Source organism: Colobus angolensis, unplaced genomic scaffold, assembly GCF_000951035.1.
Source record: "Colobus angolensis palliatus isolate OR3802 unplaced genomic scaffold, Cang.pa_1.0 Scaffold57, whole genome shotgun sequence".
NCBI classification, from domain to species: domain Eukaryota; kingdom Metazoa; phylum Chordata; class Mammalia; order Primates; family Cercopithecidae; genus Colobus; species Colobus angolensis.
In genome coordinates, this window is record NW_012119265.1 from 6,834,253 (window position 1) to 6,850,086 (window position 15,834).

The 15,834-nt window shown below is 40.7% G+C and overlaps 2 protein-coding genes across 11 annotated transcripts in view; one reads left to right on the forward strand and one right to left on the reverse strand.

Moving 5' to 3' along the window:
• Window positions 1-7,430, reverse strand: part of TIMM9 (translocase of inner mitochondrial membrane 9 homolog (yeast)) — a 14,407-nt gene extending 6,977 nt beyond the window's left edge. For 3 of the 10 annotated variants that reach the window (XM_011961904.1, XM_011961903.1, XM_011961902.1), the window contains exons 1-2: window positions 6,969-7,157; window positions 3,820-3,907 (exon numbers count right to left, since the gene is read on the reverse strand). The gene's annotated coding sequence lies outside the window, so the exon portion shown is untranslated. Of the gene's footprint in view, window positions 1-3,639; window positions 3,662-3,819; window positions 3,908-6,963; window positions 7,158-7,307 lie in introns of those variants that run through there. The other 7 variants (XM_011961905.1, XM_011961899.1, XM_011961901.1 and 4 more) reach the window with 6 other exon arrangements.
• A 150-nt stretch (window positions 7,431-7,580) lies between these two features.
• KIAA0586 (KIAA0586 ortholog) overlaps window positions 7,581-15,834 on the forward strand; it is a 128,801-nt gene continuing 120,547 nt past the window's right edge. The window contains 5 exon segments of the mRNA XM_011961983.1: window positions 7,581-7,589; window positions 8,189-8,414; window positions 9,297-9,367; window positions 10,902-10,971; window positions 12,642-12,711. Of these exon segments, the coding sequence (XP_011817373.1) occupies window positions 7,581-7,589; window positions 8,189-8,414; window positions 9,297-9,367; window positions 10,902-10,971; window positions 12,642-12,711 (446 nt within the window).

The following is a 15,834-nucleotide window of genomic DNA, read 5'->3' on the forward strand; positions in this document are numbered from 1 at the left end:
GTTTGAACCCTTGGGTGGAGGTTGCAGTGAGTCAAGATTGCAGCACTGCACTCCAGCCTGCGCCACATAGTGAGACTCTGTCTCAAAAAAAAAAAAAAAAAAAAAATCACGATAACTACTGACATTTTAAAAAATGTGATTTCCTTCATATGCACTAAAAAGCCTCCCCATTCCCCAGTGAGTGTCAGTGGAAACCATACAGGGAGCCTGGTTTCTGCCCCAAATGGCAGTAATGAGGTGCCCATCTCCCATCTACTCTGGAGTGGTATCAAAGGAGGCCTACTTGACATTCAGGACTTGCATTACTGCCTCATGACAATTAGGCCACATACCCTACAATGTCAGTGGAGGCCACAAGGTGAGAGTAATGAAGCACTGTAGTCCTTCCCAGTCAGGGAATTACCAATGGAAGCCTGGTGAGACAGAATGCCCACTCTACCCAGCAGTAACAAGAAACTCCCTGCCCCCCTGCTCAAGTGTCAGAGTGAGGAACATGAATTTCTACTTCCATCTGGCAGTAATGAAGTGGTACCTCCCACCACTTCCCCTCATGGAGCATTGTCAAAAGGAGCCAGATAAAAGGATTAAATAAAATCTAGAGCCTCATAACATGATATGCAAGATGTCCAGGATGCAATATATTAAAAAATCACTCATCACAGCGGGAACTAGGAAGATCTCAAACTGAATTAAAAAAAGACAATCAGCAGATGCTCAACATTGAGGAACATGTTAGGATTATCTGACAAAGATTTTTAAACAGAACCTTGTAAATATTTCAGTGAGCAATTATGAACACGCTTGAAACAAATGAAAAAATAGAAGGTCTCAGCAAAGAAATAGAAATATCAAGACCCAAATGGAAAGTTTAAGAAGTGAAAAATAACCAAAATAAACTAAATGAATAAAATCAATAGGAGAATGGAGGGGACAGAGGAATCAGAGAATTGGAAGCCAGAAAATAGAATTCTTCAATCCCGCTGGGTGCTCTGGCTCACGCCTGTAATCCCAGCACTTTGGGAGGCTGAGGTGGGTGGATAATCTGAGGTCAGGAGTTCAAGACCAGCCTGGCCAACACGGTGAAACCCCATCTCTACTAAAAATACAAAAAAATTAGCTGGGCGTGGTGGCGTGTGCCTGTAATCCCAGCTACTCAGGAGGCTAAAGCAGAATTGCTTGAACCCAGGAGGTGTTGTTTGTAATATTCCTGTATCCTTTTGATGTCTGTAAAACCTATAATAATGTACACCATTTCATTCCTGATAGTGTAATTTGTAACTTCTCTCTTGCTAGTAAGTTTGTCAGTTTTATTAATCTTTCCAAAGAACCAGCTCTTTTTTTCTCTTTTCATTTAAATTGATTTTTGCTCTTTATTTCCTTCATCGGGTTCATTTTGCTCTTCTTTTTTAGGTGCTTGAGGTAGGAGGAGCTTGGATTACTGATTTAAGACCCTTCCTTCTTCCTTTCCCTTCCCTTTCTCTTCCCTTCCCTTTCCTTTCCCCTTCCCTTCCCTTTCCCTTTCTATAGTTCACATCAAAAAAGAACACAGATTTGATTTCCTTCCTATAATGCCAAAATTTGTTGTTCTTTTTTTTAAAAATTCCATCCTTGTATTTCTTTGGGTTATCAACCAGAGGTCAGAGAAACAAAGTATGAAATTTTTTTTTTTTGAGAAAGTTTTTTCACTCATTGCCCAGGCTGGAGTGCAATGGCACAATCTCAGCTCACCGCAACCTCCACCTCCCAGGTTCAAGTGATTCTCCTGCCTCAGCCTCCCAAGCAGTTGGGATCACAGGCATGCGACACCACACCGGGCTAATTTTGTATTTTTAGTAGAGACGGGGGTTTCTCCACGTTGATAAGGCTGGTCTCAAACTCCTGACCTCAGGTGATCCTCCTGCCTTGGCTTCCCAAAGTGTTGCGATTACAGGTATGAGCCACCATGCCTGGTCGAAAGTGTGAAATCTTTAAATGTTCGCTAAGTTTCAGACTGGAACCCTGTGTTGCCTCTACACATACCTTGTCCTAATTATACACCTCATGGTGACAAATGATGGTTGTTACTAAAAAATCTGAAAAGACATGTATGAGGAATGCCCAAGTGCTTTTGGTATGGATCTTCTTTATTCATTAGATGATGTATTAATATATATTACTTAAACAGTGTATGTTTCCGCTTTTCAGTGAAATAAAGTTTATCATACTATAAAAGTAATATATTTATTGAGAATTTGAAAAACAAAAGATAAATAGTTCTACCGTTCACAGACCACTATGTTTTTTTTTTTGAGACGGAGTCTCGCTGTGTAGGTTGGAGTGCAGTGGCCGGATCTCAGCTCACTGCAAGCTCTGTCTCCTGGGTTCACGCCATTCTCCTGCCTCAGCCTACCGAGTAGCTGGGACTACAGGCGCCGCCACCTCGCCCAGCTAGTTTTTTGTATTTTTAGTAGAGACGGGGTTTCACCATGTTAGCCAGGATGGTCTCGATCTCCTGACCTCGTGATCCGCCCGTCTCGGCCTCCCAAAGTGCTGGGATTACAGGCTTGAGCCACCGCGCCCGGCCCACTATGTTAACATTATGATTTATTTTCTTTAGAATCACTCAATTGTGTATTTTATTTATTTATTTTTGAGATTTATTTATTTATTTATTTATTTTTCAGACAGAGTCTCACTCTGTGACTCAGGCTGGAGTGCAGTGGCGCAATCTCAGCTCACTACATCTTCTGTCTCCTGAGTAGCTAGGATTACAGGCATGCATTACCACACCTGGCTAATTTTTGTTTAGTAGAGACAGGGTTTCACCATGTTGGCCAGGTTGGTCTTGAACTCCCGACCTTAGGTAATCCGCCCACCTCAGCCTCCCAAAGTGCTGGGATTAGAGGCATGAGCCACCGCGCCCAGACCAATTTCATTTTTGTTGTTGTTGTTTTTGTTTTTTCCAGACCTACAGTTGAACTCAGGAGCTAACAATCAGCAGTTTTCTTATGTCTGCTTAAATCTCTAAAGCTATCCTCTGTAGTCACCAGTATCTATCAAGATTACGGTATAGGCCAGGCACAGTGGCTCACACCTGTAATCCCAGCCCATTGGGAGGCTGAAGTAGGTGGATCATTTGAGGTCAGGAGTTCAAGACCAGCCTGGTCAACATGGTGAAACCCCTGTCTCTACTAAAAATACAAGTTAGGCGGGCATGGTGGTGGGCGCCTGTAGTCCCAGCTACTCAGGAGTCTGAGGCAGAATTGCTTGAACCTGGGAGGCAGAGGCTGCAGTGAGCCGAGATTGTGCCATTGCACTCCAGCCTGGGTGACAGAGCGAGACTCTGTCTCAAAAAAGAAAGAAAAAAAAGATTATGGTATACATAATTGTAGGCAACTGGTTCACAGAAAATACTGGAGATGACTGAGTAAATAAATGATTTTCAGAGTTACTTGCTAATTTGAGGTCTTCTAAATCTTTCACTATTCACTTTGCAGTTATTTAATAGTAAGCTTAGACTGACAAATTCCACCAGCCACATAAACCACCTGATGGTAAGAACAGATAGCAGTAATGTGGTTTTCCTTTTATTTGATCCTAGTTTCCAGATATTACAGCAAATGTTTGTTGTTATAGCGGCAAAGACCCATCAGGGGTTACCTTCTGATTATATCCCTGAAACCTGGAGAAGGAGAGAAGAAATAAGCGAATTCAAGAATCACTGGCTTAGATCTCGGGAATGACTACAATGATGCTGTTATTCTTGTGGCAAACAAAATATATCATAGAACCAGGGAACTTAAGAATAATGGGAGATCTTTTCAGTCATCAAGCTCAAACCTTTTCTGATGCATGAGTTTCCTTTCTGTTCTGGAAAAGTAGTTGTCCAACCTTTGCTTGAATGTCTCCAGTAAGGCCTGATTCTTACCTGAAAAATGAGGTAATATGATTACTAAGTCCCCTTCAAGTTCTAATAGTCTTTTCAATGAAATGTAAACTTCTATTGGCTAATCTTTTTTTTTTTTTTTTAAAGTTTCTTCCTTTTTAGTAAGTGAAATTAGTTTCCTCTAGTCTGAGGTTACAATTCTTTGGCATATGTGTTACTATTAAAAAAAATACTTAATGTCATGCTATCCTTATTTGTCCAGGCATAAGTATACATTACACTTCCCATATGATTTTCCTACTAATTCTGGGAGGGATGGTTCAGAAATCTTAAGAAACTTACATGAGGTCACTTATACAGATAGTAACTGGGCAACTACCGCCTAACTAAAGTGTTTGGACTTCGAAATCCAGTAATTTCCCCATTGCACCTATAAAATGACCTATTTAAGACCTATAAAATGTCTTATAAGCTATTATGGCATATATCATCTATCTAAAAATATTTTCCAAATAGCCAAATACATGTTATAAGCTAAGTGACTGACCAGGTGCAATGGCTCAATCCCAGCATTTTGGGAGGCTGAGCTGGGTGGATAGCTTGAGCCCATAAGTTCTACACCAGCCTGGGCAACATGACAAAACCCCATCTCTACAAAAAATACAAAAATGAGCCAGCATGGTGGTGTGTGCCTGTAGTCCCAGCTACTCAGGAGGCTGAGGCAGGAGGATCACTTGAGCCCAGGAGCTCGAGGCTGCAGTGAACCATGATCAAGCCACTGCTCTCTTGCCTGGGTGACAGATCAAGAGACCCTGTCTCAAAGAAAAAAAGTATAAGCTAAGTCATAAAACCTAGCATCACAAACTGGGTGCCAGCATTAGGTGTTTCCTGGTGAGATGCAGTAAGATAGCATCACCTATGTGGTATTCTGGCCAAAAGTTTGATACGCTCTAATCATGAGGGAATAATTAGGAAAATCTACAACATGGAACAATTTGTAAGACAACCTGACTGGTCTTTTGAAAAGTATCAGTCATAAAGAAAAGGGGTTGAGAGGGCTAATTTAGAGTAAGAAAATAAGGCCAGGCACGATGGTTCATGCATGTAATCCCAGCACTTTGGGAGGCCGAGGTGGGCAGATCACATGCGGTCAGGAGTTCCAGACCAGCCTGGCCAACATGGTGAAACCCCATCTTAATAAAAACACAAAAATTAGCTGGGCGGAGTGGCGGGTGCCTGTAATCCCAGCTATTTGGGAGGCTGAAGCAGAAGAATCGCTTGAACCCAGGAGGCAGAGGTTGCAGTGAGCTGAGATTGTGCCACCACACTCCAGCCTTTGCGACAAAGATCCATCTCAAAAAAAAAAAAAAAAAACGCACACAAAGGAAAGAAAAAAGAAAATAAGACTGGGCAATAAGGCAAGACCTAGTCTCTACCAAAAAGTAAAAGATTAGCCAGTGTGGTAGCAAGTGCTTGTAGTCCTAGGTACTCAGGAGGCTGAGACAGGAGGATTGCCTGAGCTCAGGAGTTCAAGGCTGCAGTGAGCTATGATCATGACAGAGCAAGACCCTGTCTCTGGGCTGGGGGCGGGGGGAGAGGAGGGGAAGAGGAACTAAAGAGTCATGACAAAGAGCTGTAAGATCCAAATTAAGTTGTCATTTTAATAATTCAGAGTGCCTACACTCAGATCTTAGGTCACTGTTTCTTTCAAATAAGTATCACCTAGAAAGTAAGAGTTAAACTATCTCCACGGTCTCTGGCAGCTGTGACATTGTAGTTCTTTCAGTACACTCATAATATGCAATAAATTGTGAACAAACAGGTACCAGCTATGAGCCCAATTAAGAAGGGAAAATGTAACTAAAATAAAAAGTAATGGCTGGGCGCGGTGGCTCACACCTGTAATACCAGCACTTTGGGAGGCTGAGGCTGGTGGATCACCAAGTCAGGAGTTCGAGACCAGCCTGGCCACCATGGTGAAACCCCCGTCTCTAATAAAAATACAAAAAAAATTAGCTGGGCATGGTGGTGGGCGCCTGTAATCCCAGCTACTCAGGAGGCCTGAGGCAGAAGAATCTCTTGAACCTGAGAGGCGGAGGTGGCAGTGAGCCAAGATGGCGCCACTGCAGTCCAGCCTGTGCAACAGAGCAAGACTTTGTCTCCAAAAAAAAAAAAACCTCATTAATTAGAGAAACTCAGCAAGGTACAGAAAATAATAATTAAAAGGTTCTTTAACGCTAAGCCCTTAAAGTCTTTTTTTTTTTTTTTTTTTTTTGAGACAGTCTTGCTCTGTCACTCAGGCTGGAGCGCAATGGCGCGATCTCAGCTCACTGCAACCTCCACCTGCCGGGGTCAAGCAATTCTCCTGCCTCAGCCTCCTGAGCAGCTGGGACTACAGGCGCGCGCCACCATGCCCAGTTAATTTTTTGTATTTTCATTAGAAACGGAGTTTCACCATGCTGGCCAGGCTGGTCTCGAACCCCTGACCTCAGGTGATCCCCCCGCCGTGGCCTCCCAAAGTACTGGGATTACAGGCGTGAGCTACTGCGCTCGGACTTTAAAGTCCATTTTAAGTCTAGACTTCTATGAAACTAGACCGCCGAGATGTAACAGAAATAAAATTCATTATTTAGCTTTTAGATCGGATTACATTTTTTGCTTTGATTATTCTAAAGCCTCTAGTAAGGCATAAAGGGAAAACTCTAAGTAGCGCATGCTGGGAAATGAACAGATCAGGTAAGGGCTGTTAGACCTGGTATGTCTAGAGACGATTTTCATTTAAAGGAGGATCATCCACCGGGCAGCTCAAGGTCACAGCATAAATATCTTATAGTCTAATTCAGTGCCCCAAAACAAGACCCCCCACTCCCCAGATCCAGGTTGGGGATGGCTCAGGGCCTAAAGTTCCTACCCTCGCCCAGGTGACACCATCCCCAGGAAGGTCTGCACCGGACCCGGCGAAGCGCTGTCCCGCTTCGCACCCCCCACTGCCCCAAGTACATGCGGCGGCCTCCTCGGGAGACCCCGCCAATTTTCTGGAGCGTAGCCTGCCACCCCCGGCCCGGGAACCCCAAATTCTCACAGCAGAGAACAGGCACCATACTTAAGCACAGGCTCTCTCATCCGACATCAGTGCAAGGCTGGGGGGCGTGGGGGGACGGCTGAACCTCGGGAGGGCGGGTCAGGGTCAGGACAGGAGCCGCGGCCGCCAGATGGGAAACAACACGTGGGAGCAGTGATGTCAAGTGACACTTAAACCCTTAGACGCCGATTCGTTATAACAAGAGGAAATCTAGAAGAAAAATCACGTACCATCAGGGAATTCTAAAATCTCCTAAGGATTGATCTCTGTGATTGTCTGCTTAGACAATGCTTTCTATTCCCCGACTTCCTCTCCATTAACGACCCGAATGTGTCGAAACTCTTTGGAAGCCTAATTTACCTAATCCCACGTCCCTAACGGTCTTCGGAAGCGAAGCAGTGTAAACAGCCCCTGATAAACACAAGTAGTATTACAAGTCGGGAGCTCTTCAAGTTTCAGATGAGACTGTAGCGCGGTCTTGTGCGGCAATGTGCTACCTTTAAATGAATGAATGAATGAATGAATGGATGAATGAATGAATGAATAAATAAATAAGCCTCCGTTATGTCCGGAGTTTGTTTCCACCCGGAGAGGGATGGAAGAGCACCAGCGAGCTCTTAGCTTTGTGGTTGGATGTTTTGGGTGAGTTTCTTGGCGCGCATGCGTATTGTGTCTCAAGGGCGACTGAAGGGAAGTGGGTGTTGACCTGCGGGCAACTGAAGTTGTCAGTTTGTACCCGTGACGGCGCGGGTCTCGGGCGTCCTGGAGACACGTAGGGATGAATTTATGTTTCCGACGATTGCATCTGGAGGGGTGTGTAAGACTCTGTGGCTGAAGAAAGTTATTACGCTTCTTATGTGGGTCATTATTTTAAAAATAGCATTTCGGTTTTATCTGCTTGACTGCCTCTTAACAAATTTTAAGCCCTCCTCTACATCTGTTTGGTTTTGCCCTACCAGCTCTGGGATTGGGGAGTGCACTGTTAATGGTTATTGTTGCTCCTGTGGCCATTCCCTTGGCATCCCGACTTTCACATTTTGGCATGGTGTATTAAAGACTAAATGGGATTAATGGGTAAATAGGACTTTATAGTCATCTCTAATCCTGGATTCAATACCAAAATTTAGATTTTCAGCTTTTTGGATGTTCTATTTCGACATTTTAAGAACAGTTCATTGCAAAGAGGTGAAAATTTTGTTCTGAAGTCTTAAGGACACAGAGAAAGTTTTTCCGTCCATAAGTGTGGGACTTGTTTTGTGACCAACAATATGAAAGGCTCTGAGGTCAGCTTGGAGAAGAAAAAAAGGATTAAGATGCCAGCGAAGAGACTTCGTGAGGTAGTTTCTCAAAATCGTGGAGATCATTTGGTTTTGCTGAAAGATGACTTGCCCTGTGTTCCTCCGGCATTGTCTGCAAATAAACGTCTTCCTGTTGGAACGGGGACTAGCTTGAATGGAACATCACGTGGTATGTGATTCCATGTAGTTTTTCAACCAGTTTTAGTTTAGTAAATCTTTAGTCCTTATTTGTTTAAATTCCCAGACGTAGGATATAAGTCTAGTTTGTACAGATGTTTGAAAACTGACCCTGTTTCCCGGGAAAATGGCCAGGAAGCCTATAAAATGTTTAAATAGATCTAATGAATGAAACTTTAACGTCTCCTGTTGTGCTTTTTTTTTTTGGCATTGACTTTTGCATATTGTTTTTGTTTATATCTGTGGTGGATACACTTGTATAATGTGCTTTATTTTCCCCGCTAGTGTTTTTTATAGTTTCCCCCCAAAGTAGTGCTGTTTACCTAATGCACTACTTGCTGTTAATAGTGGGAAAAGCAGGACTTCTGCCAGTTGATGGCTTCTATATTCCAATTAATCTGTCTAAACCTCAGTGAAAATAAGGATAACATATGCTTTGCCCACTTCGCTGCTAATTGTGAGGATCAAACTAATGAATATGTGAGCAAAAACAGCAAAATGCTTTTATAATGCTGCTTTTTGGGGGATACAGCGGTGACACTCAAATAGTCCTGCTGTTAAATTAGACCTTTACATCGTATATGTATTTCTACCCATAGATTGTCCACATCCAATAGTGTATGGTTATATTTTAAAATATTTCATACTTATCTCACTTTATTGTCAGTACCGAACCTTATTTTCCCAAATATCAACTGTAAAAGCCTTCATTCAGATATGTTTAAATACATTTTCTTAACTTTCTTTGCATGCAAATTGTCTTTGCAACGTCTGCATTATATGGAGTTTATAGATCTTGAATCATGGCTATACAGTTTCTAAAGCTAAGGATCTGATTTTAAAATCACTAAAATCTATTCCTTTGTTTTGTTAGGTTCATCAGACTTAACTTCTGCTAGAAATTGTCACCAGCCTCTAAAAGAAAATCCCATGGTGTCAGAAAGTGTAAGCAAAAGGATTCTTAATTATGCTCACATTAAAATTTTCAGTGTTGTCAAATAATGTATTCTTTTTTTTTTTTTTTTTTTTTTGAGACGGAGTCTCGCTCTGTTGCCTAGGCTGGAGCGCAGTGGCCGGATCTCAGCTCACTGCAAACTCCGCCTCCCAGGTTCACGCCATTCTCCTGCCTCAGCCTCCCGAGTAGCTGGGATTACAGGCGCCCGCCACCTCGCCCGGCTAGTTTTTTTTGTATTTTTTAGTAGAGACGGGGTTTCACCGTGTTAGCCAGGATGGTCTCGATCTCCTGACCTCGTGATCCACCCGTCTCGGCCTCCCAAAGTACTGGGATTACAGGCTTGAGCCACCGCGCCCGGCCAAATAATGTATTCTTAAATTATGTTTGATTAACAACATGCCTTGTTTTTATTTAAATATCACTTACCAAAACAAATGTTTTATATACTACAATTGTGACTTTGAATGGTGTTTGAGAAATTAAACAAAAGGCCTTCCTTAGAATCAAAAATACCCATTATTAAAATAATGACCACTGAAAGAGATATGATAACTGAAAAGAAGCTCTCTTACTATTCAGGGAAAAGGTGTTCTTGCCCAGAGATTTAACATATTCTTAGGTAAAAGAAAAGGATCAACTAACAGTACAATTTTCTTTAACATGAGGTGTGCTTGCATGTCATTCTAACACTTGTGAGGTGTTTTGGTTTCTTTAGAAGGGAGGTTCTTTAAGAATAACATGAAATTATCATCTTAACTTTATAATGCCAAACGTATTTGATAAATATAATGTTTTGGTTATGAGATCTAATTAGACTTTGATAGCTAATCATAGTGTTGACCTATGTATTGTCAGTTTAATAAGTCTTTATAATGAGAGTTTCACAATATACTATTTTGAAAATTGAAGCAGGTAAACTAATAATTCAATTAAAACTATATGACAATTTTGTCAAAAGCTCACAATGAAATGTATAATTATGTGCTGTACTTGGTCCCTATGTAAATGCCTAGACTTTGGAGTGGTTTTTTGTTGTTGTTTTTTTTTTTTTTTTCTGTTAAGCAGGCCTTATTTAATGATATCTAAACTTCTCAAATATATGGATACACTGTTATTGTATAATTGAGGATAAATCTGTGAGCTTCATGATATTGTACCATCCTTATCTACTCCATTTGACTCACAGTCAGTCAGATTTTTACGTTTCACTGAAGCAACTGAGATGTTAAATGACTTGCTCTGCTAGAAGTGGCATACTGGTTTGAGTCTGAATCTCAGTGCTACATTTGCTTGCTGGTTCATTTACTCATTCATTTGCTTGTCTGATAGTGTGTTACTCACCCATTCAACAAATCTTTGAGTAGCTTTAAAGTACATCAGCATTGCCTGGTGATGGAAATGAAGCATATGAAATACACAGTCCTGCCCTCCCAGAACACAGTAGTTGCAGAGCTAGTAAATGGTTCTTGATAAATAATAAATCCGAAGTTTATTTATCCTATTTCTTCCTTTCATATCCCAAAGGATTTTTCTAAAGACGTTGCAGTGCAAGTGTTGCCTTTGGATAAAATAGAAGAGAACAACAAACAAAAAGGTAAAAGAATAATATTGATTTTTTATTGTTATAAAATATACTTAACGTAAAGTTTACCACTTTAGCTATTTTAAAATGTACAGTTCTGTGACGGTAAGTAGATTTACATTGTTGTACAATCATCATCACCTTTCATATCCAGAGCTTTGTCATCTCTCCCGACTCTACCCATTAAACACTAACTGCTCATTTTTCGTCCCCTCAGCCCTGAGCATCCTACTTTTTGTCTCTATGAATTTGACTATGCTAGGTACCTTATATAAGTAGAATCATATAGTATTTGACCTTTTGTGACTGGCTTATTTCACTTAGCATAATGTTTTCAAGGTTCATCCATGTTGTAGCATGTGTCAGAATTTTCTTCTTAAGCGTAGAATTTATTTTTAAGCATTTATTACATAGTCTTACAGTTTTTATTATTTTCATTTTAAATTAGTTTTTCTTCCCAAATTAAGCTATTCCTAGAATCTGTAAAATCCAGAATAAGGTTTGCAATGGTGAAGGTTATCTTGTTATTACCAATCTATTGCATAGGTTTAGTATTAGATATGTTTATGATTTTTTTTTTTTTTTTTGAGACAGAGTCTCCCTCTGTTGTCCAGATTGGAGTGCAGTGGCGTCATCTTGGCTCACTGCAACCTCCAGCTCCCAGGTTCAAGCAATTCTTCTGCCTTAGCCTCCTGAGTAGCTGGGATTACAGGTGCACGGCACCTTTTTGTGTTTTTTTTTTTGGTAGAGACAGGGTTTCTCCATCTTGACCAGGCTGGTCTCAAACTCCTGACGTCAAGTGATTTGCCTACCTCAGTCTCCTAAAGTGCTGGAAATACAGGGCCACCATGTCTGACCCCATATGAATTTTAAAATAGTTTTTTCTAATTCTTTGAAAAATGATGTTGGTAATTCGATAGGAATTGCATTGAATCTGTAGATGGCTTTGGGCAGTATGGTCATTTTAATGATATTGATTTTTCCAATTCATGAGCATGGAATGTTTTCCACTTGTTTGTGTCATCTGTGATTTTTTTTCATTAGTGTTTTGTAGTTCTCCTTGTAGAGATCTTTCACCTTCTTGATTAAATGTATTCCTAGGAATTTTATATTTTGTGTGCCACTATTGTAAATGGCATTGAGTTCTTGATTTGATTCTCAGCTTGAACATTATTAGTGTGTAGAAACGCTACTGATTTTTGTACATTGATTTTGTATCCTGAAACTTTACGTAAGTCATTTATCAGATCTAGGGACATTTTGGAGGAATCTTTAGGGTTTTCTAGGTATAGGACCATGTCATCAGTGAACAGAGATAATTGGACTTCCTCTTTTACTTTTTGGATGCCTTTTATTTCTTTCTCTGTCTGATTGCTCTGGCTGGGACTTCTACTACTATGTTGAAAAGAGTGGTGAGAGTACACATCCTTGTCTTGTTCTAGTTCTTAGGGGGAATGTGTTAAACTTTTGCCTGTTCAGTATGATGTTGGCTGTGGGTTTGGAATTATGAGGATTATATTATTACTTAATCACTTAATTTGTTCCTTTTCCTTTTCAATTGTGGAGTGCTATGGCCGAGTTCCTAAGCATTCTTTTAGTTAAAGAAGATTTTTTTAGTAGCTTATTAAAATTTAATAAATATTCAGAAATTTAATATATATTTTTGTGTCTTGATTTTGCAGCAAATGATATCTTCATTTCTCAGTATACAATGGGACAGAAAGATGCTGTAAGAACAGTTTTAAAGCAAAAGTAAGTTTCATTTACAGAAAATAATTGGACCATTTCTTATGTTTAAAATCAGATTCATTTGTACTTTGGACATATGAAAAACTGTCTTTTCACTATGTGAAATATATATTGTGTGATGATATGTATAAAGCGTTTCTCATGGTGCTAGACACATTTAAAATACTCAGTAGCAGTTAGCAGTTGTTATTATGGAAGTGCTATAGTATTAACTTATTTAACACACCTATAAAATAGGTTTCATTACTATCCTAATTTTATAGAATCCTCATTTTCTTTTATTTATTTATTTATTTAGAGATGGAGTCTCACATCGCCCAGGCTGGAGTGCAGTGGCATGATCTCGGCTCGCTGTAACCTCTGCCTCCCAGCTTCAAGGGATTCTCCTGCCTCAGTCTCCCGAGTAGCTGGGATTACAGGCACCTGCTATTATGCCGAGCTAATTTTTGTATATTTCTAGAGATGGGGTTTCACCATGTTGGCCAGGCTGGTCTTGAACTCCTGGCCTCACGTGATTCACCTGCCTCAGCCCCCCAAAGTCCTGGGGTTACAGGCGTGAGCCACCATGCGTGGCCAGAATCCCCATTTTATAGATAAGGAAGCTAAGGCATTGGGAGATTGAGAGATTGATTTTCCCAAGGTCCAGGTTGTTACTGGACTGGGATTTGAATGTGCAAGTCTGCCTTTAGAGCCATCTCTCTTAACCACTTTACTATACTGCTTATAGCAGCGCTCAATAGTTACTTATACATAATACTTATTATTTATTATCCAAAGACATTTAGACTTTTCCTGGTCAAAATCTCAGAAAGAGATGAGTTTAGCACCTGAGCACCTGGATGCAGTGAAGAGAGACCATGGTTACTACACCTAAATGCCCCCTCCAACTTTATCTTAAACACCAATGAAATATAAAACTAACCTTGACGACAGCACATGAGAAACATGAAGGAAGAATAAATTCACTAGTCTGGAGGTAATTAATGTTATCTTTATCATATTCCTACACTAGATGTATTCTACAAGGCCCCTTAGGAAATAGAAAAAAATTTTACTTACTTTTGAATTCTCATTTTATTCAAAAGGAAATTATATATTAGTTCTGTAAATGGAAAATCTGTATTGTTTAGAATACGTTTAAATATAAATATACAGGCCAGGTATGGTGGCTCACACCTATAATCCCAGCATTTTGGGAGGCTGAAGTGGGTGGATCACTTGAGCCCAGGAGTTTGAGACCAGCCTGGACAACATGGCAAAACCCCATCTGTACCAAAAAAATATACAAAAATTAGCCAGGCATGGTGGCATGCACCTGTAGTCCCAGTAACTTGGGAGACAGGAGGTAGGAGGATTTCTTGAGCCTGGGAGGCAGAGCATGGTGTAGTGAGCTGAGATGGTGCCACTCACCCCACTGCACTCCAGCCTGGGCAACAGAGCTAGACCTGTCTCAAATAAATTAATTAAATAACTATACAACTATTAAAATACAACATTTATTCTTTTTCCACCAACAGTTTTCCATGGTATACATATTATGTTCTGGGAAGCACCAGAATAACAAAAAATAAATACTATCCCTAAATTACAAAGGTATAATCTGAGCCAGCCAGAGTTTCACAGCTGGTTCTTTGGTCCTATCAGGTTTTTACTTTTTATATTTGTTCACACTAAAATTCTCAATACATAATGTAGCAGTTAGGAGAGGCATTTGGATGGTAAATTGTATCAGAAGGTTTCTAAATATATAAGAAAAAGCCCTAGTGAGGGCATGGTGTTATCTGTCATCTTCTCTACTTGAACTAAAAATTGCAGATTACATCCAACTCAGTTGGATAGAAAGCAATCACCACTTCTATCCAGCAGACCCTTAGTGGACGAAGTAGCTGCTTGCAACCACAATAGGGACTTTATAAACTTCCCTTCCAGTCAGAACTCTCAGAACTAAAATTTCTCAGAACTTTCAAATCTGAGAGGGAGAATTTGTTAATAAATAAGTGGACAGTGAGAGAAAATTGCAAACACTGCCTCTTTTATCTGTTGCTAGATCTCTCCCTAACTAAGGATGAATGAACGTAATTTTTTTTTTTTTTGAGATGGAGTCTTGCATTGTCACCCAGGCTGGAGTGCAGTGGCGCAATCTGGGCTCACTGCAACCTCTGCCTCCCAGGTTCACGCCGTTCTCCTGCCTCAGCCTCCTGAGTAGCTGGGACTACAGGTGCCCACCACCATGCCTGGCTAACTTTTTGTATTTTTAGTAGAGATGGGGTTTCACTGTGTTAACCAGGATGGTCTCGATCTCCTGACCTCATGATCTGCCTCCCTCAGCCTCCCAAAGTGTTGGGATTACAGGCGTGAGCCACCGTGCCCGGCCCTGAACAGAATTTTTTAAAAGCCAAAACAACTAAGGAGGCTCTATGGGAAGGTAATTACAATGTAGAGAATAATAACTGAATCAAACTATAGAAATGACTCTCATGTCTAATTATGTCCCAAGAGATATACCTTTAAAATGAAGCAGGCTGAAAATAAAAATACAGCAAAAGTATTTTGAGGAGAAAACAAATAAAAAGAAATAAGAATTAGCAATATTAATTCTAGCTGAAGTAAAATTCAAGGCATATCTGCTAAATAGACTAAATAGGACCAATTTTTTGGGCAAAGTTAATTGTTTAGTTAATTTTAAAAATCTTTAATGTAGCCAGGCGCAGTGACTCACGCCTGTAATCACAGCACTTTGGGAGGCTGAGGCGGGCAGACCATCAGTTCAGGAGATCGAGATCAGCCTGGCCAAACCCAGTGAAACCCCGTCTCTACTAAAAATACAAAAAATTACCTGGGCTTGGTGACATGCACCTGTAGTCCCAACTACTCGGGAGGCTGAGGCAGGAGAATCACTTGAACCTGGGAGGCAGAGGTTGCAGTGAGCAGAGATTGTGCCACTGCACTCCAGCTTGGGGGACAGAGTGGGACTCTGTCTCAAAAACAAAACAAAACAAAAACTTAATAAATAATAAATGTAAAGAGTTTTAAAAAATCGGCCGGGCGCGGTGGCTCAAGCCTGTAATCCCAGCACTTTGGGAGGCCGAGACGGGCGGATCACGAGGTCAGGAGATCGAGACCATC